General features: G+C 40.9%; 2 protein-coding genes across 2 annotated transcripts in view; both read right to left on the reverse strand.

The window, feature by feature from the left end:
• The window catches only part of LOC149787972 (C1q-related factor-like), a 37,172-nt gene extending 16,266 nt beyond the window's left edge, over positions 1 to 20,906 (reverse strand). The window contains exon 1 of the mRNA XM_089974246.1: positions 20,786 to 20,906. Coding sequence (XP_089830372.1) covers positions 20,786 to 20,812 — 27 coding nt within the window. The 5' untranslated portion in view covers positions 20,813 to 20,906. The remainder of the gene's footprint in view (positions 1 to 20,785) is intronic.
• A 151-nt stretch (positions 20,907 to 21,057) lies between these two features.
• On the reverse strand, positions 21,058 to 25,537 carry LOC149787973 (complement C1q tumor necrosis factor-related protein 2-like). Its single transcript, XM_089974248.1, has 2 exons — positions 25,202 to 25,537; positions 21,058 to 24,536 (listed from the first exon to the last, which is right to left on the reverse strand). Exons 1-2 carry the CDS (start codon positions 25,398 to 25,400, stop codon positions 24,103 to 24,105), a joined length of 633 nt encoding a protein of 210 aa, XP_089830374.1. The 5' UTR covers positions 25,401 to 25,537; the 3' UTR covers positions 21,058 to 24,102.
• Positions 25,538 to 27,390: the final 1,853 nt, after the last annotated feature.

The raw sequence follows: 27,390 nt of genomic DNA on the forward strand, positions 1-27,390 counted from the left end.
AAAAGATGTTATTGGTGGACGAGCTTCGCAGCACCAAAGCAAGTCTCGTCCGAATTCACAACCCTCATGACCAGATGTGTTTAGCCAGGGCTATCGTGGTGGGACGAACCTATGCCAACAAAAACGATACGGTAGAATGGAAAAGAGCCTGGGAGAATATTCGAAAATCGGACCGAGCCAAACAACGAAGTGAAGCAGAACTCCTGTTACGACAAGCTGACTTGCCCAAAGACAAACCCTGTGGCATTCCTGAAATGCAAACATTGCAAGATGTCCTAGCTTCACCATACACCTTGAAAGTGTACCCTCAAGAAATGCGCGGGCCTCTGTTGTTTCGAGGGAAAGACTTTAAGGATGGAAAATACATTCATGTCTATTATCACGATGACCATTTCGTTACCATTACCAGTATCACTGGATTCCTGGGATACAGATATTACCGTGAGAAATGTGACTATGGCTATAACAATCGAGAGCAACATAAGCATTGTGGATCGAAATGCTCAGGATGTTTGGCCTCTCCACCCTGTCTGAGCGAAGGACCAGTGCCTTGTTCAACTTGTCTGCGCACGTTTGTCAGCCCTACCTGTTACCAACAACATTTGAAGACGCAAGGTTCACAGCAGAAATGTGCTTGTCAACTGCTGAGATTGTGCCCTACGTGTGGACAAGGCTTACGTACCAATAATGCCAAGACACACGTATGTTCAGGAAAGAAAAAAAGTCACATTTGTCACCACATCGTGGACTTGGAACACCAATGCTACGTGCAAAAATACCAACCCCCACCAGAGAAAGAGGACGGTCACAAGAAGAAAGGCAATTTCATCTTTTTTATTTCGAATGCATGCAAGAGACCGGTATTCACATTCCTAATTTCTGCGTGGCTCATCGAGCGTGCGAGAAGTGCATTCAGGAACCTATCTTCAGTCGTTGCCCTCACTGCAATAAGATTCCCGGAGGGCGTGAAAAAATCTTTCGAGGACCGAACACGTTAGACGATTTTGCCAAATGGGTCTTAGACCCCATCGACAAGACGTGGAGCCAAGAGGACATCGAACGTTACGGAGATTGTCATCGTCATGCCACGGTGATGGCTCACAATTTCTCCGGATACGATGGACAGTTTCTTTTGAGGTACTATACGGAACAAGGCACCGAACGTCCTAAAGTCACTTTGAACGGAGCCAAAATCATTTTCATGCAAGTGGGACAAGTACAGTTTAAAGATTCGATGAGCTATTTGGCCATGCCTTTGAGTCGAATGCCTAAAACGTTTGGAATGACAGAAATGGCTAAAGGGTACTTTCCACACTTTTTCAATACGGAAGCCAATCAACACGCCGTTCTACCCCATTTGCCCGAGGCTCACTATTACGACCCCGACAACATGCGTACCGAACAACGAGAAGCTTTCTACGCTTGGTACCAGGCTCACGCTTCGGACCCTTTCGACTTTCAGGAAGAAATGTTAAAGTATTGTCGTTCCGACGTGGACATTTTACGACGTTGCTGTGGAAAATTTCGAGAACTGTTCATGGAACACGGAGGGGTCGATCCTTTGAAAGAAGCTTGCACCATTGCCAAAGCGTGTTCCTTAGTGTACCGGCAACTTTTCATGCCTGAAAACACCGTAGCTGTCATCAGTCCTCAAACGACCAACTATGTCAAACGTCAATACTCGGTCAAAGCCCTACGCTGGTTACATTACTTGTGCGACAAGGAAGACAAGTGGATTCAGCATGGCCGCAACGGAGGGGGCGAAAAGACCATCGGAACGCATTCGGTCGATGGCTGGGACTTAGAAATCCCCAAGATCGTGTACGAGTTTAACGGTTGCTTATTTCACGGATGTCCCGTCTGTTATCCTGACCGTGGCACTAAAAATCAGTTTTTACAACGAACCATGGAAGACTTGTACCAGGCCACTTGTCAGCGACGCCTAAAGTTAGAACAGGAAGGATACCAAGTGGTGGAAATGTGGGAACACGAATACGATCACCGTTTGAAAACCGATCCCGAGTTTAAACGCCTCGTGGAAAGTTACCAGTTCATGGATCCCCTGAACCCGAGGGATAGTTTGTACGGAGGAAGGACCAATGCCACCTGTTTGCTGTACCAAGCCGACGAAGAGAAAGGAGAAGAAATCAAATACTTGGACGTGTGTTCGCTGTATCCCTACGTGTGCAAATATTGTCGCTTTCCTGTAGGGCACCCACAATTGTTGACGGAACACATCGACCTGAAAAACATTCGACAATACGAAGGTCTGATCAAGTGTAAAGTTTTGCCGCCCACGGACTTGTACCATCCCGTGTTACCTCACCATTGCCAAGGCAAACTGATGTTTCCTTTGTGCCGTACTTGTGCAGAAACGTGCAACCAAGATCAACCTTGCCATCACACCCAGGAAGAACGGGCCTTGACGGGGACGTGGGTCAGCGTGGAATTGTTCAAAGCTCTGGACATGGGATACCAACTGTTAGAAGTGTACAAAATTTGTCACTTTTCCAAGACACAACAATACCACAAGGGTGACCCCACGCAGAAAGGCATTTTCGCCGACTACGTGGATGCCTTTTTGAAACTGAAGCAAGAAGCCAGTGGCTATCCGTCCTGGTGTCACACTCCCGAAGATCAAAACACATTCAAAGAGAAATACTATGAACAAGAAGGCATCTCTTTAGACCACATCGAGAAAAACGAAGGCAGGCGATCGTTTGCCAAAGTGATGTTAAATTGTTTGTGGGGTAAAATGGCACAACGCCCGTGTTTACCCAAGACGGAATATTTGACAGAACCTTCCCGCTACTTTCAGATGATTCACGACAAAACCAGATACATGAAACACGTGGACGTCGTTCGCGAGGATTTGATCTTGGTCAATTACGAAGAAGATCTGGACTTTGTACAAGACGACCCTTTTGGAAATGTCATCATTGCGGCTTACGTGACAGCCCATGCTCGCTTAAAGTTGTACGAAGCTTTAGAACTGTTAGGGGAACGCGTCCTGTATTTTGACACGGACAGTTGCATTTACATCCATCACCCGAGTCAACAGCACCCTGACATCGAAGGAGACCGTTTAGGAGCCTGGACAGACGAGCATCCCGACGACGAGATTCTAAGTTTCGCCAGTGGTGGTCCTAAAAATTACAGTTACGAATACCGGGACAAACAAGAAGTGCACACGACGTGTAAAGTGAAAGGAATGACTCTGAATTATCGTACCAGTCGTGTGGTCAACTTTGGGGTATTGAAAGAAGCTTTGCAGTGTAGAGAAGATGAACACTTTAAAGTGACCACCTATCAACCCAACAAGATTATACGTTTACCCACTCACCACATCGTCAGTCGACCCTTAGAAAAAGTCTATCAAATCGTGTACCAGAAGCGAGTGCGACTTCCCAATCATTTTACCTTACCGTATGGACACGTTGGTATTGATCTGTATATAAAAAGGAACCCTAGGCAAGATCGATAGTTCATTGTGACTACCAAGACCAAACGAACAAGATGAATACTTTCAGAGAAACACAAAACAAGTTCAGACAGGCACAATTCAAGTGTGGGACTTCTGAAGTGGAATGCGATTGTGAGCCTTGCGATGGGAACGATGCTGTACGCTGTGACCTTAGCGATGCCGTAAAGCATCATGGGAACTTTGTTCTCACTACCCCTATCATGGAAAGTGATGATGTGCGTGTCAAACCTGAGGGATGTAAAAGCGATGCCGCTCGTCCTCTTGGACACTTTACTGGGTTTCGTTTTAAAGGTGGATGTTCACCTTCACGTCTACCTCCCTACGGATGTCATCCAGCCCTGAGCAAACTCCTGTCCATGTCACCCAACCCTCATCGAAACGAATCTGTGAAAGACGAATATTCGTTTCCTGTGTGTTTGTCGGAATACTGCGACTTTGAAAATCGTCTTCAATCGTTCAAAGGAAAATGGCCTAAGTATCTGGGAGGACCAACCCCCGAAGAATTAGCCAGAGCCGGATTTTTCTACTTGGGCGAAGGGGATAAAGTCAAGTGCTTCAGTTGCGGTGTGTCAATTCACCACTGGGAACCGCAAGATTCGGCCTACCTAGAACATGCTCGATGGTCACCGAATTGTCATTACTTACCCTTAGTGGGACCGAGACATTGAAGTAACTTACCATGTCGTTGACGAAGAAGAAACCAGATTGGTTAGGAGTCAAATGTTGGACATCACCGAGACCAGTATTTAAACTTCATTTCAAAAACGATATTGAATCATTACCTAAAGAACTGCAAGAGAAGATTTACAAGGAAGTTTGGCAGGGGTTTGCCAGAGTGAAATCTCAATTGGTCACTGTAGAACTTTTGTGTCGAGAAATTCATAAGAGGAAAGTGAAGAAAGTCAACCAGTGTGTGTTAGATTTCTTTGGGTCAAGCGTGCATTCGTCCTATTATATTACTCTAGACCGTTTACATCAAAAGAGTTCAGTGACATTCTTGGACGTCACCCTGAACGGCAGTGGCCAGAAATTACTCACTATGTGGATTACTTTTGCTCTAGGAGAAAATTGTGAATTGTACGAACTGACCTATTCATGGATACTTTGCAAGAGAACATTTGTGCTTTGCCTGTGGAGTTGAGAGAACGCATTTACCGAGAGCTGGTCAAAATACAAGTCAAACGTAAAGAACAACTGCATCCGTTACGTCACCAGATCTTTAACCACTGGTACCTGAAAGGTATAAAAGAACTGATTCGTCAGAAATTGTTTCAGTGGTCAGACATTGTTCAAAATTTTGAGGTCGCTAATGATCGACATGTTCATAATTTTGGTTACTTCGAGATTCACCTAGTGCAACGCATTGAGGAAGACAAGTTAAAGGATTACAAACATATTTTACGTGGAATCTACTTAGCGGAAGAGGAAACTCCTAAACGAAGTTTGAAGTTTAGGTTACATTTTGGAGGATTTAAATTTCCTACTGGAGAACGAAGATGTCTGGCTAGAAAGTACGTGTATTGCATCCGAAAAAAAAGAGAATATAAAACAGGCTGCCATGCCACGACTTATGTCACATGTAATTGAACAGATTCCGTGGAAGGAACTCAATGACCATATTCAAACTGTGGATCATTACCATCAATTATTACGAGAACTGTATCCATTCAATTTGGGACGACGCATAGTGTGTGTCTTAGTGACTTGTTTTCTGGGATTTCGTTTACCAGCCGATTCCTTGTGGACTCTTTACGAACAGTACTTACCACCCCATTTAACATGAAAGTGGTGCCTTTAAATGTTCACGAGAGACTCCTTTTGCTCAAAGCCTTACGTTTTCATCTGGATACTTCTCGACCTCTACGAGAAAAAAAGATTCGTCAACTTCTAGCTACCCAAGACGTGTATGACGATGTGTGTGTAGCTTGTGACTTACACCCCCACTGGACAGATGTCCGTGCCTGGAAAAAATGGGATTTTGAGGTTTGGACCCAAGAAGTGGCTCAGTATGTTCGAGAGTTGTGATCCTTCCTTTCAATGTCCAAAGAAAAAAGTTACTTTTCAACCTGTGTTAGTGACAGTACCAGAAGAACCCGTCACCCAGGACAGGACTGTCGAGGACAGGCCTGAAAGACCCTTTCGGGAGGACACTTGTGTGACCTTACCCCCTATAGAACTGGTCAGCAAATTACCCAAAACATGTTGTACAGACACTTGTTTTTATTCCACGTTGATGGTTATCATGTGCCTTTTATCGTTGTACTTAAGCCTTTGGCTTTTATGTATTTTTGTCCCTCGTATTCATGTTTAAAACATTCAATAAACGTGTCCTGAAAAAAGTATATAAACTCTCGTCTTGTCTGTTTTCGTGTCACAAGTGACATTCCTAACACTATGGCTACCTCTGCTCCCTCTTCCTCTACTGTCAAAGTCATCGACGAACACTTAGATCGTGCCAGTTGGGAGGCTTTGTATCTTCGCCATCCCTTTAACATGCTCATTGCTGGACCTAGCGGTTCAGGCAAAACCGAATTCGTCAAACGTTTGATCGAACATAAACATCATCTGATCGATCGACCCCCTCAACGCATCGTGTGGTGTTACAAAGAGTGGCAATCAGCGTACAGCCTCTTGCGAGAAAGTCAAGGCGATTCCATCGTGTTTGTGGAAGGCATTCCTAAAGAAGACGATGGCATCGTCTCTGTCTCCCGTCAAACCCATTTGGTCATTTTTGACGACATGTTAGGAGAAGACGAAGAAGAAATCAAACTGTGGTTCACGCGCAAAGGGCATCATCGTAATGCCAGTGTCGTTTACATCACCCAAAATTTGTTTCAACAAAGTAAAGCCCATCGCGCCATCAGTCTCAATGCACATTACGTGGTCTTGTTTAAAAGCCCTCGAGATAAATCGCAAGTGCAAGTCTTAGCCAAACAGTTATGAACGCCTTGGCTGACTCAGGCGTACGACGATGCCACTCAAACTCCACACGCCTATTTACTCGTCGATTTGAAACCTACGACCCCCGATGATTTGCGATTTCGTACCCACTTGTTTCACCACTGGTGCCAAGACGGAGGGCCTGTCCTGTACACGTCTCCGTCCCCGACTTAATTTAACTCCACAAAAAAAAATCTATAAAAACCTCAGACACTTTTCGTCTGTCTCACACAGTTTGAACATGACGTCCCTTCAGTCGCATCTTCCCGTCAAATTGATTCGTGCCTTGTATGGCATCAGTCGAGAAAAAAATCCACAAACACGAGCTCGTGTCTTAGAAGCTAGTCTCAAAGAAGTCTTACGATGGTTCACGGTGACAGCACGTCAATTGCTACAAGGGATCATTCAGATTCCTCATCAAACCAAACGCTTTTTTGATCGAAACAAAGTCGCTTTGGTCCAACTGGCCGATCCCCGCATCGACACTCAAACCAAAAAACAAATCATTTTGAAACGTGGAGGGAGCGGTACTCTAGGAGGGGTCATCATTCGCTCTCTCTTAAGATGGGATCCTAATGCCCCCAAACTTCTCCCCAAGAAAAAGTCAAACGAAGTTCCAAGAAGAAGAAGAAAAAGACCAGGTCCCCAAGGAGAACTTCTCCAGTGGCGGGACCCTCCTCTGACCAGACACCACCCCGGAAAAAGAAAAGAAGCCCCCAGAAAAAGAAACAGAGAAAAAGTCCCCAGATAAACAAAAGTCCACAGAAGAAAACTAGTCGCAAGAGAGGCACTTCGGCCAGGACGCAACCTTACATTCGCAAACCACGACCTGCCACGGCGGGGAATGCGTCTCCGGGAGCTTCAAGTTCATCCACTTCTCCGTTGATGACACCAAGAACTGAAGAGTACTTGGAGACGTTGATCACACCAAGAACTTCTCCGTTGATGACCCCAAGAACTTCCCCAGTGGCAGGACCCTCCAATTTAGTGGCAGTGGCTGCTGCTCACAAAGTACCTTCTCCCAAAATCAAAGTCCAAGAAAGATCAGGCATGTTGCAAAGTTTACTGGATTTGTCCAAGCAAGAACTGGCTCGATTTAGTCCGTTGCGTACCCCTGCACGACGTGTCATGCCTGTCCTGAAGTTGATACGATGTAAAGACAATCAATGGCGACGCGTTCCAGTATAAAAAAGGTGTGTGACCAAGTAGGGTATCAGTGTTTTTAGGTGCTGAAGACTCAAAGATGTCACCCTCCAGAAAACATCCTTCTTCTAAACAACCCCAAGGAAAGAAAAGGAAAGGACTGCCTCCTCGTTTAGTCAAACATGGGGACATGTTATCTGTCTTGTACAAAGCTTCTCCACCCCTACGAAAAAAACTCATTCAATCAGCTTCCAAAAGAGGTCATCGATACCGTGTGCGAATGTTGTTTGAACGTCTTGAAAGGCACGATCCCTTTGTCCAAACACCAGAAACAATGCTTAGGTAAACATCGTCACCTTCTTCGCCAAATGGTTCAAAAGAAAATTCCCATTCGTCAAAAGAAGAAGATGTTGGTCCAACGTGGAGGCATTTTACCCCTCTTGTTAGGTCCATTGCTGAAAGGAGCCTTAGGAACCATGTTGGGAGGACTGGTGGGAGCAAGATAAAAAGGCCCTCGGAAGTCCCAAGACCTCAGAATCGACCCCTGACAACCCCATGGAAGGACGAAAACTAGCTTTAGTGCCTTACAAACGATGGATGGAATACCATCGTTGGCAAGAACAACGCACCCCGCATTTACCTCCCAATCCCAATTTGAGCGAGATGTCCCAGTTACAACACGAACTGCAGTCCTTGATGGATCGCCAAGATTTGTCCGAAACAGAAAAATCGCAAAAGTACGGTCAACTCTTGCAACGACTGCAACTCTTTCACCAGAAAGCTTTAGACGAAACAGCTCTACCCACTCTGAAAGATTTTAAGACCTTGATGAAAAGTTCAGCACCATCACCAGTACCACCACTACTACCATCCCCAGGGGTCACCAGAGATGCTACCCCACGAAGACCTGACGAAGAAGAGATGCGAGAAGTGTTTCAAACTCCGTCAGCAGCTCCCATTTCAAGTAAGATTGCAGCATCCTTGTTGACCCCGTCCCCTACACCCCAACGAGAAGAAATGAAAGCTTGGGTTAAAAAGATGATGTCCACTCCTCCTTCGACAGAAGTGAAAAAGAAAGAAGGGAAACCAGAAGTGAAAAAAGAAAAGAAGACCAAAGCCATTCCATTACCACCTCCACCACTACCTTCGACTTTTACTCCCGTAGCCCATCGGACACGTAAATCCGTTTCTAAACCACCCTTTCGTCCCACCCAAAGTAGCATCACCGAAGAGTGGGTGACTTATTAACACACAAAAAATGGAGAAGGTGTTAGCTAGCATTTACTACGATCCCTCCCATCCTGTAGGTTACGCAGGAGTTCAAAAATTGTATCGTGCTGCCAAAATTCGACTGAAAAGTCTCTGTTTACCTCAAGTGCAACGATGGTTACAAGAACAAGCTACCTACACTTTACACAGATCCATTCGACGCAAGTTTTCCAGAAGTCACACCAGAGTGGAAGGCATCGATCATCAATGGCAAGCCGATTCAGCCGATGTCTCTCATTTGGCCAGCTACAATCGTGGCTACAAATATTTGTTTTGTGTCATCGACGTCTTTTCCAAATTTGTCTGGGTCGTACCCTTGACTTCCAAATCGAGCAGCGAGTTAGTGCGAGCCCTGCAACGGGTGTTGAAACAAAGCGGTCGTCACCTTCTTCGATGGCAAACGGACAAAAGTACCGAATTTCTGAACCAAGCTTTCCAAAAAGAATTAAAGAAACGTGACATTCATTTTTTTACCACCGAGAATCCAGAAACCAAAGCCAGCATCGTGGAACGTTTTCAACGCACTTTGAAAGAACGCATGTGGAAATATTTTACGCATCACCACACTCTGAAGTACATCGACATCTTACCGCATCTGGTGCAAGCGTACAACCAATCTTACCATCGAAGCATTGGACGTGCCCCGCAAGAAATGACTCCCGACAACGAAGTGCTGGTGTTTGAGCGCCTGTTTGGTACGTCCCCGACGAGGGCTGTCCCCAAGAAAAGTGGAGAGTTGACCGTAGGAGATTTGGAGCGCATTGGCAAAACCAAACGCACTTTCGACAAAGGTTACTTACCTAACTGGACGACCGAATTGTTTCGTGTCACTGGACGAGTGCATGGCCGTGATCCTGCCGTCTATAAATTGGAAGACATGAACGGAGAAGTGCTCAAAGGAACGTTTAATTTGCCCGAGTTACAACGTGTCACCAAAAAAGAAGACGACGTGTACGACATCGAAAGCATTCTCGAACGCAGAACCCGTAAAGTGGGCAAACGACGTATCAAAGAAGTCAAAGTACGTTGGAAAGGATATCCACCCAGTTTTGATTCTTGGATCGACGCATCGCAAGTCATCGACTATAAAAAGAAGTGACAATCATGCCCTTTCACACAGACGCAGCTACGTCGACCACTCCTTCACCTAGTTCTTCTCTGCAAGATTTACAAAAACAACCTTTGTGGGTGTGGTGTGGAGAACGTGTACCTAAAACGCAAATCGTCTTTTTCTGCCAAACCTTCGTGGTGTATTGTGTCATCGGGGCAGCCATCGCCAATTTGAGTTTGCAACAAGGAGACAGACAATTGTGGACTATTTTATTGAGCAGTTGCATCGGTTACCTGCTTCCCAATCCCTCCCTGAAATTCTCCTCGAACGGGAACAACGGGAACCTTGTGTCCAGTGCCAGTGTCAGTCACCACTCCAACCACAACAACAACCCCATTTTGGGCGGAGACACGCCTCTGACATCCAGTAACCTCTCGGACAGCCACAGAACTCTGGAATTATGAATCACCAAAACCAATTTTACTTAACCTTAGCCAGTGACAGTTCCATGGAGGTGTTTCCCCACAACACGTTGTGCTGTTACACGGCCAAATTACCTCAGGCCATCCCATTAGATCACGAAGCCCATTGGGAAGTGGCTTTTGTAGAAATGATTTATCCAACACAAATCAAAAACATCACTGAAACTGAAAACACTTTTGAGGTCGAAATTCTGGACCCAACAGTGCAGCAAACCATGATGACCACTCATCAACATAAATCACTTGCAAAGACCCAAACACCCCGCAGCAGTGACACTTCTCCTCCTTTTTACGTTTATCACTTTAAAATTAACTCAGGCCATTATTTTAGTGGTCAACATCTGGTGGAGGCCATCGCTGACAAATTCTATGCAGCATTTGACAAAGTTCTGACCGCACTAAAAAAACTTGTCACCATTGAGTACCATCAACTGTCTCACCGTCTACTCATCAAATTTGAAGGTGAGGAAAAAAGTATACGTATTAAATTTTGCCCAGAATTGTATGACATTTTGGGTGGAGACCTCAATATGGTCACGGATAAGCAGACCCAAAAAATTCACATGGCAGACATTGACAACAACGGGCATTTTGCGAGGTATTTTCGTTTGCCGGTAGAACTAAACCAGGGACTGAATTTGATCTTCGTGTACTCGGATGTGGTGGAGTACAACGTGGTGGGACACACCTCCGTGCCGTTACTGCGTGTCATTCCTTTCAAAGTGAATTCTTCCACGAACATTGACGAGGAAGGTGAAAACACTTAACACGTCCACCGCGAATTTGTACATCCTCATTATTTGCCTGTCAGTAAGTCGTATTTGGACACTGTCAACATTACTATAAAAGGAGATCTGGGACAAAATATTACATTCACCAAAGGAAAAGTCACGGTGAAACTCCATTTTCGAAAACGGTTCTCTAGCGACTCGTAAGTCATGTATCCAGTGTACCGAGGGGTTGCTCGACAGCGAGGACACGGTTTAGGAGATATGTTAAAATCGGCCTTTCGTTCGGTGGCCCCAATGTGGAAACCGATGGTGACACGCGGATTGCACGCCTTGAAAGATGCGGCATTGACGCAAGGCAAAGAATTTCTCCAAAATGTCATCATCGACAAACAAAACCCCAAAGAAGCCTTGAAGAAAACACCCTTTCACCAAACTTCACACGTCTAAAGCTAGAAAGACAAAGAAAAGAAGAACAGTTCGAGACTTAAACGTTTTCGATTATTGAGACACAGAAAAAAATGATGCACCGAGAGTCTTGCGCCTGTTCCAAGTCGGAACTGGATCTGTTTGCCATGCCCCCCACCATGATGACCATGCAAGAATCCCAGTGGGTGGAATTTCATCCCGTCTCCTCTTTGACGGATTCCGCTCCCATCGAGTTTGAAATCAAAGGACAGCCCGAAGATTACATCGATCTGAATAGCAGTTGCTTGTACTTGAAAGTCAAAGTTCTAGATAAGGGAGGAGATACTATAGTAGACGAGAAAGTAGCTCCCGTCAACAATTTCATGCATTCCTTGTTCAGCTCAGTGGACTTGTACTTGAATAACAAACTGGTCAGTATCAGCATGGATACTTATCCTTACCGTGCCTACCTGGAAAATCTCTTGACGTACGGAATAGATGCCAAGAATACCCATCTCAGTGCTTGCGTACTATGGGAACCTGACGAAGCGGGCGATTTTGATAAAACAGGTCTTAGTGAAGACCCCAAAACAAAAGCAGACACCAATGAGGGATTTGTAGAACGAAGAAAAAAAATATTAAATGGAAAGAGTTTAGAACTGATGGATCGTTTGCATTTGGACATGTGGTTGCAAGAGAAATATTTGCTGAACGGTGTAAATGTCCGCTTCAGACTGAATCGTAGCAGTACCGCTTTCCATTTGTTGGCTGATAATGCTGACGTCAATCCCAAAAGCAAAATCGAGGAGGCCAAACTCTACGTACGACGCGTGGATGTGTTACCTAAAGTGGGAAACGACATCAGTCAGACGTTGAGCAGAACGACCGCCAAGTATCCCATCCGACGCGTGGAAGTGAAAACCTTCACCATTCCCGCTACCCATCATTCCATAATCGAAGATCATCTGTTTCAAGGACAGTTACCCAAACGTTTAATCCTTGGTATGGTCAAGAATTCAGCCTTCAACGGAGACTTCACTAAAAATCCTTTTAAGTTTAAACACTTTAAGGTGAAGAAAATCGAAGTCAGTCACGATGGCAAGACCTTGTGTACCCGACCTTTCGAACCTGACTTTACCCAGAACAATTACTTGAGATCGTACTTGTCCCTGTACGAAGCCAGCGGCCAGTTAGGGACCAACACCAGTCACGGCATTACGTACGAAGATTACCCAGGAGGCTATGCTTTGTGGGCTTTCGATTTCACTCCATACCAAGGCAGTGACGAGGGACATTTCCACCCTATAAAATCTGGTCAGATTCGTGTGGAACTTCAGTTTGCAGAAGAAGTGAAAGAGACAGTGAACGTCATCCTGTATGCAGAATTCGATAATACCATAGAAATCAACAGTTTGAGAGAAGTCATTCTAGACTATTAGAAGCTATGGAAGTCTGTTATCCCTCTTTACCTAGTGCAGAAACTTTGGAGATGGAATGTGAGGAGACCGTGGAAGAAGAAGTTATCATGATGAAGTCCCGATGGCCAGAACAAGAAGCGCATTTAGTCTCCTGTTTTGCCAAACACTTGGTCGAAAAAATGACGGAATTGATCAAAAAAGATTGCTATGGATGTCAAAACGATCATCCCAGTCAAATTCAACACGATAAATGCCTAATGCTGAGTCAAGAAGAAAAATTGGACGAGTATCTGGACGAAGCTTGGAGTCTCATCTCGGACGAAGTCGTGTTGCATCAGTGGTATAAAGACTTGCGTGAACATTCTTGTCCACCATTAACCACTCAAGAGATCGATCGTATCGAAGCTCTCCTGAATCAGAGTGGGGAGACGAAACGAAGAAACGGTTATTTGTCAGACATTTTCAAGCAAAAAGTCAGGATCGAATTGATGACTTATTATTACCTGTGAAGAAAAAAAACCACAAATCAATGGATACCTGGGAACTTTATTACCTTTTGAACCACAGTTCGTACACGGCTTCTTGGAATCCTGTCGTCTGTGCTAAAGATGAACTCCCTCATCGCAAACCTCAAGACCATCTAGCTTATGTGATCAACACGGACGACAGTCATCTCCCAGGAACCCACTGGGTAGCCGTTTACTTTCCTCAAGAAGGATGTGTGGAATATTTCGATTCGTACGGATTGCCCCCTTTGGAAGACGATATCATTGACTTTATGAGAAGAAATGCTCAGACCACCCGATTCAATACTGTGAAATTACAAGGCACAGATTCCTTGGTGTGTGGACAATATTGTGTGTATTTTATGCATCATCGCAGTCTGGGTTATTCCTTAGAACATTTAGTGACTCATTTTGATCCTCGTTCTTCTTCAAGAAACGATGTAAAAGTAGATCAATGGTTTTGTGACCATTATGCTTATCTTTTGTCTCAAGCTAGGAAACGTAGTGTCCATCAATGGCCTAATGACTTCCAACAGTGGAAATCACAATTTCATTCACAACGTTGTCAGCCCTGTTTAAAGTAGAGTGTTAATTGAAAAAAAATGTTTGTGATTTGAAAAAAAATGTTTGATGTTATATTGTTGGATTATTGTTAAAAATGTTAGAGTTGTTTGTTAGTGTTAAGTAATTTTGAATAAAAAAAATGTGTTTTTGAAAAAAATGCCTTTGTCTTTTGTTTGGCTATAGGAATCTTGATTCATGCTCTTTGACTTCTTACTATCCCTCTCATGACACTCATTGAACGTTGCGGCTCGAAAACCGTGGAGGGATTTTTTTCCTTCACGTCCGCGCTTTGACTTTAAAAACCGGGGTAATTTCCAGTCTAACCATCCATTGTCGACTCATCCTCCTACGAAGATGTGCTCCAAACTAGCTAAGCTAAACGAAGCCTACGTGAATTTGCATAGGGTCAGACACAGTCTGATACCGAAGCCAGAAGAGAGAGAGAATGTGAGAATGTTAAAAGTCACTGAAGACCTGATAGAAGAGCTCTTCAGAGAAGAAGTGAACAGGGAGAAAGAAGAATGGACAGAGAAGTACAGGCTTCAGAGACAGCAGCAACAGCAACAACAACAGCAGCAGCAGCAGCAGCAGCAGCAACCTGAACCTGACACAGGTTTTGTCGATTGTCGTATCGACACCAAAGAGTTCTTCTTCTCTTTCCGAAGAAGCAGACCTATAGTCAGAAAGTCTATCCTCAGAGGACGTCGCATTCTTAGAAACTAAAAGATTGCCATAGCAAACAAAAACAGCCCTTTTCAGGGCTACCCAATACTCTAGAAAAGAAATAACAATCGATTTGCCAATGTGTGTATGTAGAGTAGTGTGAATATAAACACTGACTCTTTTGTGATGTGACTGTATGTGTTTGTGTGGATAATAGATCATGATCATGGTTTTTTTTTTTTGCTGTTTGACGTGCGTGGAGAGTAGATTTGGGGTTTGATTTGATTTCTTTGCGTATGTGAATAGTATATTGGAGTGATTAATGAAAATTTTTAAATTAGTAATGGGTAGTATAAAAAAGTGAGTGAGTGTTTCTTTTAGGTCCGCGCGTTGTTTGGTCATGATCTAGGTAATATCAATTTTGTTTTAGGGGGATGTTTTCCTTCACGTCCGCGCTTTTAGCATAAATTGAAAATCGCTGGGCAGTTTAGCTACCCTGTTCATTCGTTAACAAGACAATGAATACCAGAATTGTAAAGCTTCTAGAACTCCAGATGCACCTAGAATATGCCAGGCGCATACTAAATGAACTGGCTGCGAAGGCCATTGTCGAAGAGGGAAGGATTAAACAGGAGGAGGAAAGAAGAAGAAAAGAAGAGGAGGAAAAGGAGAGAGGAAATTTCAGAATCCCAGAGACAGAAAATTGGGATTCTGAAGCCACTTATCCCGCCTCTGCACTCCCAAGAAAAAAGGTAAAAGGAGACTGGGGAAGAAGATGTGTGTGTGGTGCCAGGCCTGGAAGGTGCCATCATTAACCAGGTGTCACTGGAGTTCAAAAACAAACAGCCCTTTTCAGGGCTACCCCAATCTCTAGAAAAGAAATAGTAATCCATTTGCCAATGTGTGTATGTAGAGTAGTGTGAATATAAACACTGACTCTTTTTTCCTACTGTGAGTGTATGAGTTTATGTATATGATTGTGTGTTTGTAAGTGCTCAATTACGTTTGTGTGGATAGTAGATTATTGGGCTTTGTAAGTGATCACGTATGCTTGTGTGGATAGTAGATTTGGGGTTTCATTTTAATGCTTTGCGTGTGTGGATAGTAGATTTTGGGTTTGTTTATTGTTGCTTCAGGTATGTGGATAGTGGATCATATGAAATGAGAAAAGTAGGGGATGTTTCCCTTCACGTCCGCGCATTTTAAGTGATGATCTAGGTAATATCAATTTTGTTTTAGGGGGATGTTTTCCATCACGTCCGCGCTTTAACTATAAAGCTAACAGTGTTAGCCATCAGAACCCATTCCACGGAATAAAGACAAAGAAAATGGTGGTAGCAACAGCGTTACTGAATCATTTGATAGGTATTTATTATTGGATAGTAGATGTTACGTTTGTCATGGAAAAGATAGAGAAAGAATTCAAATTAGAAAAGTGTCTTGACTGTTTTAATAATTTGAAGGAAGCAAAGGAGATAGTAACAGGAATGATGGAAGAAGAGGAAAAGAGATTGAGAGGATTGATTGACCCGCCTTATGTAAGAGTGGGAAGTTTAAAGGACGCACTTGAAAATGTCATCGAAGTCAGGTGCTTCTTAGAAAAGATATTGAATAGGACGGAGTGGCGATACGTAAAATGGGGGTTGGACCAGCTGACAAAAGCGGAAGAAGTAATGAGGAAAGTGATGACGGAAGAGGTAAAGAACATCAAAGAAAAGTGGACTAAGGAAAGAAAAGAAGAAGAAAATAGAAAGAGAAAAGAAAGCTTTGAGAAACTCAGCAATAACTGGATACGAATACAGGAGAAATTCCGAGCGATAGGTCATCCTGACTGGATGCCTGAATCAGAAATAAAGAAGAAGAAGACAGGAATAATGGCAAAAGTTAGAAGATGGCTAGAGAAGTGGAGGAAATAAAAGAAGAAGATGATGATGAAGCCAAAGGCCCTTTTCAGGGCACTCATAGGTCTCGAAAAGATCTTGACTTTCAATTGCCTAGCCCATTTTTTTTTTAAAAATTTAAAAACGAATAAAAAATCCCATGTTAAATTCCCCTTGTCCCTAAAGTAGTTTTTTTTTTCTCCCATGTTAAATTCCCCTTGTCCCTAGACAAGCCCAAACTCTATTCCCATGTTCAATTCCCCTTGTCATTAAACAAGCCCAAACTCTATTCCCCATGTTAATTCCCCTTGTCCCTAAAGTGGCCCAGCAATTTTCCCCATGTTAAATTTACATAGTCCCCAGAGTGGCCCGGAGGGGGATCTGTAATGCTAATTCCCATTGTCCCTAGGGTGGCCCCTTTCACCTCTTACACATGTTAAAACTGCCTGAAAGACCAGCCGTATTACACACCAATCTGTCTTAAAATGCAACTTCATTTTGGTCCCTTGCACCAAATATTGTTATAGTGAATTAACCTCGGATCAACCTGTTTATTGTGGCTAACATTGTAGTTCCACCAGCATCAGCAGCTGGTGTATTAATTCCAAGAAAATTACAAACTGCTGTCAAATAAATCCTTGTAACATCTACATCTGCAGCTGCAGCTGGTGCAGCAATTCCAAGCACAACGGCATTTGTAATAAGCAACGTTTATTTGTATTTACTCTCTCACAAGCATCAGCTCCAGCTGCTGCTTCATTAAAATAGGTAAATTAGTTTGAAACAACATATCCAGTTCCGGTATCTTTTGACAACATCATATTTTGTTGGAACAGTTCGTGAGTAGTCGTCGCTGAACTACGTTATGAATAGTGCTTGCAATTGATACGTGGATAGAAATATCTTCTACGGTTTGATTAGCTAGTTGATATATGGCGCTTCTAAACAAGCTCCAACCGTTATTAACAAATGTCACTTGTGTAGCAGCAGCAACATTACCACCACTTGATATTATTATAATACCTCATACTTCGAGTACAGCTTTGTGCGGCAACATAAACACGTCCCCGTCTCGTGTATTAGAAGTCCGTATACCTATTTTGTATGGTTTGTTTGGATTTTCATTGAGATCCTCAACACATTCAATTTATGTTGTTGAGTTACCTGTTGGTATTTCATGGGTCAGATCAAGGTAATTTTTTATAAACATTTTTTTATTTGTAATTGTTAGATAAAATCGCGGTAAGTTACACAGATGCTGAAACATAACGGCCTGATGTCTCTGCATGACATACCGCCCAACCCCACAAACAAATAGAAGAAGAAGAAAAAACGACGAACACAAACGAATCGCATTTCTCTGTATCGTCGAGTCAATTCTAGAACGGAGACGGTGTATGTTGAGTTTTGGAAGAGTTGCCAGTCAATAAAAGTTATTATAAACCTAGTATATGTCTTGTTGTTGTTGTGGACATGACGCCATTTTTCAGCACATGCCAGGTTATACATGGCGGCCTTTTTATGGTTTATATATAGGGTTGCTTATAGAACATTTAGCAAATAAACAAATTAATGTAAATGTTTACCATAACTATGTCGACTGTTGGAATTTAGATACACATCACCTTCATGAATTGTACATAGGGTTGCGCGGGTGACGCCCCTTAAAAAATTAGTAACAAAAAAGTAATAAATAAAAATGAGTGCGTAACGAACGGAACACTTCAAAGGGTAAGTTGTCTTGACAGTTAAATGGTTAAGATTATGCCCTGAAAACAGTTCAAATGCAGGAGCTCAGAGATTCCATCCCGCAGACCCCATGCCTACTTGTTTACTTGTCCCCCTCCCGAAATAACTGGATATATCGGTGCATTTTAAATAACAAGGCGTTATGACGGAAGATCCTGGAGTTTACTTCAGATGTTTTTATAAAAACTTCTTATACAAACAATTCCAGGGGCCCAACAGTAAAACTGCGTCGTTCCGAGGTTACTCTTTCACAGACATGAATGTAACATTCTTGTTTTGTTACCACGTCTTTGTATTGCAATACAAGCAAGTTATAGAGACCTCTAGCAATACACAAGATGACATAATTTTGATATTCCACATAATGGCATGTTTTCCAAACATATATTTCTTTAGGCATAGTGCAGAACACGAATGCTTCACCAAGGAGAATAAAGTGGGGTGGGTGGGTAGCATTTACTCCAATTTCATTTTTTAAAATAGAAAGCTTTGTCCTAAAAATATAATCTTATATCTTACGATTTATGTTTAGTACCTCAAACCATAAATTTAAAGTAATTTTGCACCTGGAATGATTTTGTCAAACCAATTTGAGCCTTGACCTTTATTGTCATACACGATCAGAAAGCTGTCGTTTCTTTTGACATAAGATTAAAAGCCGTAATCTTGTTCGGTGATTTACGTGGAAAATTTGCCGTAATTTTGCATCGAACAGTTTACACTCTTCGTCTAGTGCAGGCTGACAGTGCTTGATTTTGTCACGTATTAGAAACATAAGGAAATTTATTTCGAATTGAAGAGAGTACTCCTTATTAAAACAAGAAAATTAAAGGTTACGTTTTATCAATTGTCACTTTATCAGTGTATTTAGCAGGATAAATGTTTAAAAGTTCACATAAAATATCTTCATTTTTAATATCAACGAAAGTTCCAAGAATAAAGTATGTACAAAGTAAAGCTATTATTTCAAGTGTATTAATCTATATACTAAAACTATATATAATATTGCTAGTGTCGTTAATATGTATTTATTTAATCTATGTCCAAAACACAAGCAATATATCTATATTGTATTTCTCTACTTCTGACTATGACATCTTTTATTTGACAATGTACTAGTTTATGTCAATACCGCCACCCCACCCCCTTTTTGAAAGTATGTTCAATATGTTCGGCGACAGTGCACACTGAGTAATGAGGCATTGATAATGATCCGGTAGTGGAATCTGTAAACAATCTATGGTGCTTTGTTTATAGCTCAGCTTCTCAAAACAAATGTCGGACGACATACGACAAGACCTCTATCATGAGTTTATCTTTGAAAGTACCTTAGAATAAGATGTGATTTATTATCTTTTGGACACAACGGAAAGTTCAGTACTGAGAAACAAATGTAGAGAATATAAAGAGAAATTAATTTTAATCTGATTCCAGGTATGCGAGAGAGCCTACTAGCAGTTTCCTGCGAGTTGATGGTTCATCGCGGGTTTGCACGTGTGTGTGTGTGTGTTTAGACGCATTTGTAAGTATACCACTCGTTCTCTTTCTCCGTTTTTAGATGGATTAGTAACTACACCACCTTGTTTCTGTGACACAAACTCCACATGTGATATAAATCATTGTGTCACATAATATTCTCAAGAATAACCTTGACTTATTTGCTCAGTTGTTGTTGGGCAGTGACGTGGTGTTATATTACTATACATGATAAAACACATCGCTAATAATGATGTACAATGTCAGACTAAGGGTTTTAGGCGTACCTGACGACCTTTGACTTTGGCGCTCCCAACTTTCCCCCTTCGCGAAAAAAATCACTTCAGTCTAATTTGGCGTCGCTTAAAACCTGGAACCCTAGGCGACCGCCTAGTCCGCATATATTTGTATATGGTCGACGGGCCTGAAGCTGTATGTATATGATCAATGTTGTTTTGCTATATCTTGCCAAAAACAAACAACCAAAAAAAAAAATACTGTACCATATCTGTAAGCGCACGATTATACACTAGCTGGTAAAACAGTACCGTACATACTCGCTTCTAATTGGAGTCTAACAGGTGACAGCACAAAATTTAATAAAAGATTTAAAGGAAAAATTGAAACTATATTTCAAGCAAATTATTTTATCATAATTTACAATTAAGTCACTTTTCATAATTTTGTAATCAATAAATTATTTTAGTATACTACTATAGCTATTAACATTCTTTTAGATATTAATTTTGTATTAATTTTGTATTAGTTTTGTACTAATTTTGTAAGTTTTGTAATAGTTTTAGGAACCATTTTTGTCAAACTGTAATAATAATAATAATAATATCTACATTACTTCATTTAAAATTTTGTCAGTTTGCTAACGTCTTAAAACCATGTATTGTGACTCAGACTAATTGTCCAGGTAAAGCCACATTTATACAGACTACGTTTGTTTTGGATTGTTTGGCATGTACAAAACAAACAAAAAACAAGGATCAAAGTCTAACTTTTCTTACATACTTACAGGATATTTCCGAGGTTTCGTCTGCATTTTCTTATTTCAATTGGAGCTGTTGTAGCAGTGGTAACTTGCGTGTAGCATGGATGATAAAATAAATAATTTTTTGTTTGCACGTACAAATGGCTGCGTCACGTATTACGTTAGTCGTGTATATTAGAGCTCTCCCTTTTCGGTTTGTCTACTTTACGCCGATTCGTTTTCATAACTAAGAGTACTAATTTTACTTCTATAGTAAAAGTATGGAAACAACATAATAATATAAAAAATTCAGTCACTTGAGATTTATAAAAAAGTTTTATTAAACCTATATATCTCAGCATAGACACAATCTTGATGCTGTCGTATGTGTGGAGAATAATGTAATCAATAATGTGGTGGGCACCGAGACAAAGAAATCCCAATGGAAGGGTTACATTATATGTCTTCTGCCAGACTCTACAGGAACATCCTCGTCTCCTTCCTATCAAGTTGAAATTACTTCGATTCTCTGAAGCAGTCTCATGGTTGCAAGCCACGGACATCGATCCACTACGCTCCTTTATCAAACGTGGCTGCCTGTGCTTAGAATTTCCCGCTTCCGATGAGTACGCATTAACAAAAATACGTCACCAAAAACACAGTGTAGCTGACGCCTACACATCAGTGAAAGCGCCCGTGTAATCAACAGAAGAAGGCTTGTATTTGGAAAAGAAACAATTGGCTCATTCCAACAGCATGATGTTGGAAGACCCGGTCGTATAGTTGGCGATGCCCAAGGCGTCACGCTAGCAGCGGGCCCAGCCGGTGCATTACTGGACTATGCGTAAAAAAATATTTTTGTAACTTCGAGCACAGGACCCCGAAGGCGCGGGGCCCAAGGCAACCGCCTTGCCTTAAGGCCGGCCCTGTCTGATCACAATGGTAAGTGATTGGTTAAGCAGGTTTATGCATAGTCATGAGAAATCTCAATATAGAGCGTAGTGGATTGTCGTCTGAGGCTTGCGACGATAACGAGACTCCTAGGTAATCACAGTAATACTTCCCAAATTACTAAGTTTTTTGGCGGACGTACATTCGGATTCATATGCAACGAATATATACCTTTAAAATGACAGGTGTTGAAAATAACACTCGACGATGTTTCAACTATCAATGAAATACCTGTATTTTCAAACTCTTGTGTTATTCTTGCAATTTGATATGAAAAATTTTGACGAAATCATTCGATTATAATAGCAACTTTTTATGCTAGTATTCTTGATGTTACGACGTCGACTCTTTGTGACATCAAGGCACTTCTTTTTTGTGTATTATCACATGGTCGGTATAGTTTTCCTACAGTATGTGCAGTTTCATATTTTTTTTAAATATCACAACGTGTTACCTATCACTTTATGTGATTCTGATTGGTCTAAATAAGCCCTGGAAATTATGATGCAATATTCTCGTTACTGATTGGCTGCGATCGTGGGAAAGCTTTTTCAACTGCACCTTCTAGAATGTTTTGTTTTCAATTAACAATTTGGCTATCATTTTTCGAGTCGACTCACGAAAAGGAATTGAGGAAAAATTGTCTAGTCTGTCTGAATACGGTCAATTCCCCCCCCCCCCCACACACACACAGTGGTTTATGACGCCATGAATAACAATATGATCATATGAAACATGACGTAAAATCACAAGGCAAGAACAAAAACAAGAAGTAAAACTAAAGGTATTGCACATTTGAGAGTGGGTCTGTGGCGTGGGGGTTGAGGGTTCGGTATATATCCACCCTTTTTAAAGCGTGGTTTAAATATTAACTTACAGAAGTAAATAAACTCACCTTTTTTCACAGAAGACAGTGGTCATAAACCGGTTTCCCATCTGACAGAACTTTATCCAAACACAGCATATTTATGCTGTACATTTGTGATGCAATTCCGACTCTCATATTCGGTAGTCTTTTGTTCCAAATCAAATACTGTAAATATCCGGTCACGACTACATTACAGTAAATATGGAAATTTCGATCTAAACCTTCTTTCACATGGATATCGCAACAATGTAATGTTTAGTTGCGAAGATGACACTTAAGGTTGCGTAAACATTGAGTGTCAACAGTATTCAAACGGGTACTGCATCAAACAATGCGACATCACACACATTGGACATTCTGTGTTCAAAAATGACTATGTAAAATGTTCTATTTATTCGGAAGGACGCTTGTTCTTTGATTTATAGTTTGTAAGAAAAGCATAATCTACTTTTAGACGTTTAAAAGTAGATTATACTTTTCTTACACTCTATAAAGTGATATGTTAACATGTTATAATACCAAAATTATTACATTGCACACACTGTAGGTAAAGTGTACCGACTTTGTTTTATATATATATATATATATATATATATATATATATATATATATATATATATATAGATATAGATATATATATATATATATGAAATACATAATACTAACAATAATGTGAACTTTTTATATGTAACTATTAATCCAAAGACTCAAATAAAAACCACAAGAATTGCATGACAGTGCTGGAGGTAACTCGAAGAAATAAACTGTGAGAAACCAAATAACTTTCAAAAAAGCTCTAGTAGAACCATTTCCTACTCTGAAGCGAGGTAAGTCAACAACTTACTATAAGAAGCAGAAAAAAAATCTCTCCCAAATTTTCAGAAATGTCTCCCACTCTTTATCTTGCAAGCGATGGAAGCCGGAAATGCCGAAATCGGTTAAAAATATAATAAGTATTTTTAATGAACACGTTTTAAGTGTATTTTTATTAGTTTCTTTAAAGAAACATAGTTCAGCTTAATCCAATTTCAGCATTCCCGGCTTCCGTCGCATTTCAGACAGCTGAACTGTAGGACAACGGATTTGCAAACACGTTCATTTGCTTGTGTGAGAATTTGAATGTATTAGAAAAATAGACATCAGAGAAAGAACCGTCTGACTAAAACATTATGACATTAATTTGTAAAAAAGCGTCGATAAGGGCTGCCAAGTGTGTGAAATATTCCTGAAAATGCGACTTCATGTTTCCATGCTAGTCTGTATCAGAACACGCTACACAGCGTTCTTGGGCAGTAAGACCTCGACCCCACCCCCAGACATTAATATTGGGGTCGATGTCGTACATTTTAGGACTGAGACTGAGAACTGTACATCCCGGTTATATCGATAAGTACTGATGGAACTTGTCTAACTTTATTATGCACGGTATAGCATACAGTAGTCCGAGTTTCCTCTGACCCTTGCCACCCCATTTTTGACATTTGGACATTTTGGGGTGGCAAGGGTCAGAGGAAACTCGGACTAAGGATACGGGTATTAATCTTTAAGGCTGTACAAGAAATCCGGAAAATGCTGGGTAGTACCAGCGTTCAAATGAATTAGAAAACATCCCATTTCCGTGGGAAACACCTATCCAAACAATGTCGGCTGCATTGAGTCGGAACACTGCAGAGTTACCTCCCATATGGAAACCATGTGTAATGGCAATACCCGCGTGAACTTTGTACTCGCCGTTCACCACGATCCCAGTTACAAGGTCGGTGTCAGGAGAAGCAATACCCATTGCGTGGGACGTCATCCAGGTAAAGAAGTAGATGCCAGAAACGGGGACAGTAAATATGCCTGTGATTGCAGAATATCCGTTACCTTCATTCGTAGCTACCTTGTCGAACACTAGCTTCTGTTTCAGTCCGAGATTTGTCAGAGATGTGTCTCGATAAGCCATAAAGGCAACATTTCTGGATCTGGACGATGAACCTTTATGAAATAAATGCAAAATATTATTATTATGCGGCTAGGTTACTGTTTTTAATGAAATGTTTCCAATGACTCTACTCGACCGCAGAACATATGTTTGCAAAAGTACTTTCACTATTTGATTCTTAACAACATCCGGTCCAGTAGCTTTTAAGAAAGTGCAGGTCAGTTGAATACGTGCTGTACTTGAGAATGGGGAATTATGAAAATATTCTTTTAAGACCTGACTTCTAATTTTAAATTAGCATTTTTATTTAGGTTTCAGGTTTGCTAATGATAGAGACCCACCAGAATTTTTTTTTATAGAACATGACAATTCTGTTATTCTCGTTTTAGTTGAAAATCTGACTGTGACTAGATTTTAAAGGAAATAATCGAAATTCCGAGTATTTTTATTTTCATATATTCATTCTTTCTCGTAAATTAGCGTGGGGAGGAGCTGTATGAGTAAAAAGTCTTGACTACATAGTAATTTGCCAAATAAACGCTGCCTTTAGTCGACAAAACAATGCCAAACAGGTGTGTGATTTTTCCAATGTTACTGTTTTACTGTGTATTTATATTTGAACATGTCATTTTTGAGTTGTTCAGAAAGAACTCATTGCCTTACTCAGAAGGATAAAAGATTTATAAAGTGAAATGTTGTATCAAAATAATCGTCTTACCGTCAGCGTCTTTCTCTAGTTTCCTTTCAAGATTTGCTACTTTCAGCATCAAAATCTCGACGTCATTTTGCAACAGGAGACGTTTCTCCTTTTCCTCCTCCAGACGCAACTTTACGGCACCGACGTCACTGCATGTCATTCCGTCCAATATGCCGTGACACAGTTGTACAGAGATTATACAAATGCACAAGAACCACATTTATGTAGCTTGTTAATTCTTGACTTTTGTATCAAAGGCAGGCATATAGACGTTGTTGAAGGTTGATGTAAGTATTTGCTGCTAACCATCGCTTTTTGTTTCTTTCTTCATTGTATCATTTATTAATGCTTGTTATTTTGGCCCCAGTTACTGTTGGGTCGAAGCTTGTTCGCCAGAGACTGAATAATATTGATGGAAGTGTAACAAGTGTCATTCCATAGGAATGGTATGTTAATTGTATGCAATATACCAAATTGTGTTTCTCTCATCGTCCTGATTAAACAAGTACATGTTGTAAGTAATAGCTATTATTTATGTTGCTACGAGAACAATTAAGCTGAATTTACGCGCACTTGCAATCACACCCGAAAGCAACAATAAGTCACACCATATAATTATGCTTGTATGGAATTTACAAAGTACATTTAACATCCACGAAGTAAATAAAGGTCAAAATCAAATAAAAGTCGTTTGAAAAACATAGTTAAGATAGTTAATGCCGTACAGGGTTATTTTCTGCAGCAATCTAAATTGTATTTTTATGGTCTATCTTCATTATGACAAGGTGTTTGTAAAACAGATTTCACAGCATAAAAATCTATACCTTATTTGTTTGTCATGATACAGGCTTTTATTTTTGTTCTATATCCGTCTAGGCCAATCTATGCATGAGTTTCCTTAGAGAGTATATATATATATATATATATATATATATATATATATATATATATATATATATATATATATATATATAATGTCAAATATTAAATCCCGTCAAGTTTCCATTATGTATTTTTGCTTACTTATTGATATCGTGACAAAATACCTGATTGTCAGGTGAAATCTCACGCTTGTGTACAGAAAAAAGGCAAGCGCTACACATTGCCGTTATAAAAAGAAGAGCGTTTGTTGTCGATTTTATTTTTGGGGAGAGTCTCCTAATTATCACAGCAACAAGGCGCGTAATCCGGACGAATTATCACAGCAACAAGGCGCATAATCCAGAAAATTATCACAGCAACAAGGCGCATATTCCAGACAAATTATCACAGCAACAAGGCGCATAATCCAGACAAATTATCACAGCAACAAGGCGCATAATCCAGACAATCAACAGAGGCAACAGATATCAAATGTGCTTTCAAATTCCTGATGCAAACCATGACGCAGATAAATATGGATGACTGGATCCCGTATTTCATTTACATGTGGTATATAAATACACACGTGACTAATCTCGAGGTTAACACAAGTTAATGATACAGTCTTCTTTAGTTTCTTGATACGCTAGTTTGAATCCTAGTATTATGTAGAAAAATGTGCACATTAACCGATTACGTTACCCTCAGATACATTATACTTTGGGGCAGGGCACAGAGCCAACTTCTCTCCTACAAGTTTCAGGCAAAATTTTGAATCTTCGATTGATATCGTTAGTGACACGTACAAACATATTATTACTATCAAGGACTATAATACTGATTTACTTGCACCTTCTATCTCTGCAACTTTAGTTCATTTAATGGAAATATATAGTCGACGAAATGTGATAGCATATCCTACACGAGTCACTTCCACTACTAGAATTTTGCTTGATCCAGTCTTTGTAAATAATGCTACAACTATATTCATACATACATTTTAAAAATTGATAAAGAATTTAGTGACCGTGATGCTTCTACTACAGCAATCAGTGTTTAACGTGTACCTCCAAACGGCCTACCTTGTCTGGGTAGTAGTGAATGGGGTCACCCTAGCGACAATGGAAATTTAACATTAACCAAACGGCCTACCCTGTCTGGGTTTACAGCAAAGTTGATTTTAGCTAATGAAAAGCTTTGATAACAGGAACTAACTGGGTAGATCGTTTGCTAACACCAACGGATAATGATGTTGCATCATATGTATTCAAAACCAAATTATTACAATTGACAGCTTTGTGTTTTCCTTTTAAATCTGCAGCAGTTCGCCCGTGCAATGAACCGTGATT

Source organism: Sinohyriopsis cumingii, chromosome 11 (genome assembly GCF_028554795.1).
Source record: "Sinohyriopsis cumingii isolate HCF-2022 chromosome 11, ASM2855479v2, whole genome shotgun sequence".
NCBI lineage: Eukaryota > Metazoa > Mollusca > Bivalvia > Unionida > Unionidae > Sinohyriopsis > Sinohyriopsis cumingii.

Bases quoted from the DNA above. Each gene is read 5' to 3' on its own strand.
- LOC149787973 (XM_089974248.1), bottom strand. From the start codon at position 25,400: ATGTGGTTCTTGTGCATTTGTATAATCTCTGTACAACTGTGTCACGGC. The intron at 24,537-25,201 runs GTAAGACGATTA...TATTTCATAAAG, and splicing joins ACTAGAGAAAGACGCTGACG to GTTCATCGTCCAGATCCAGA.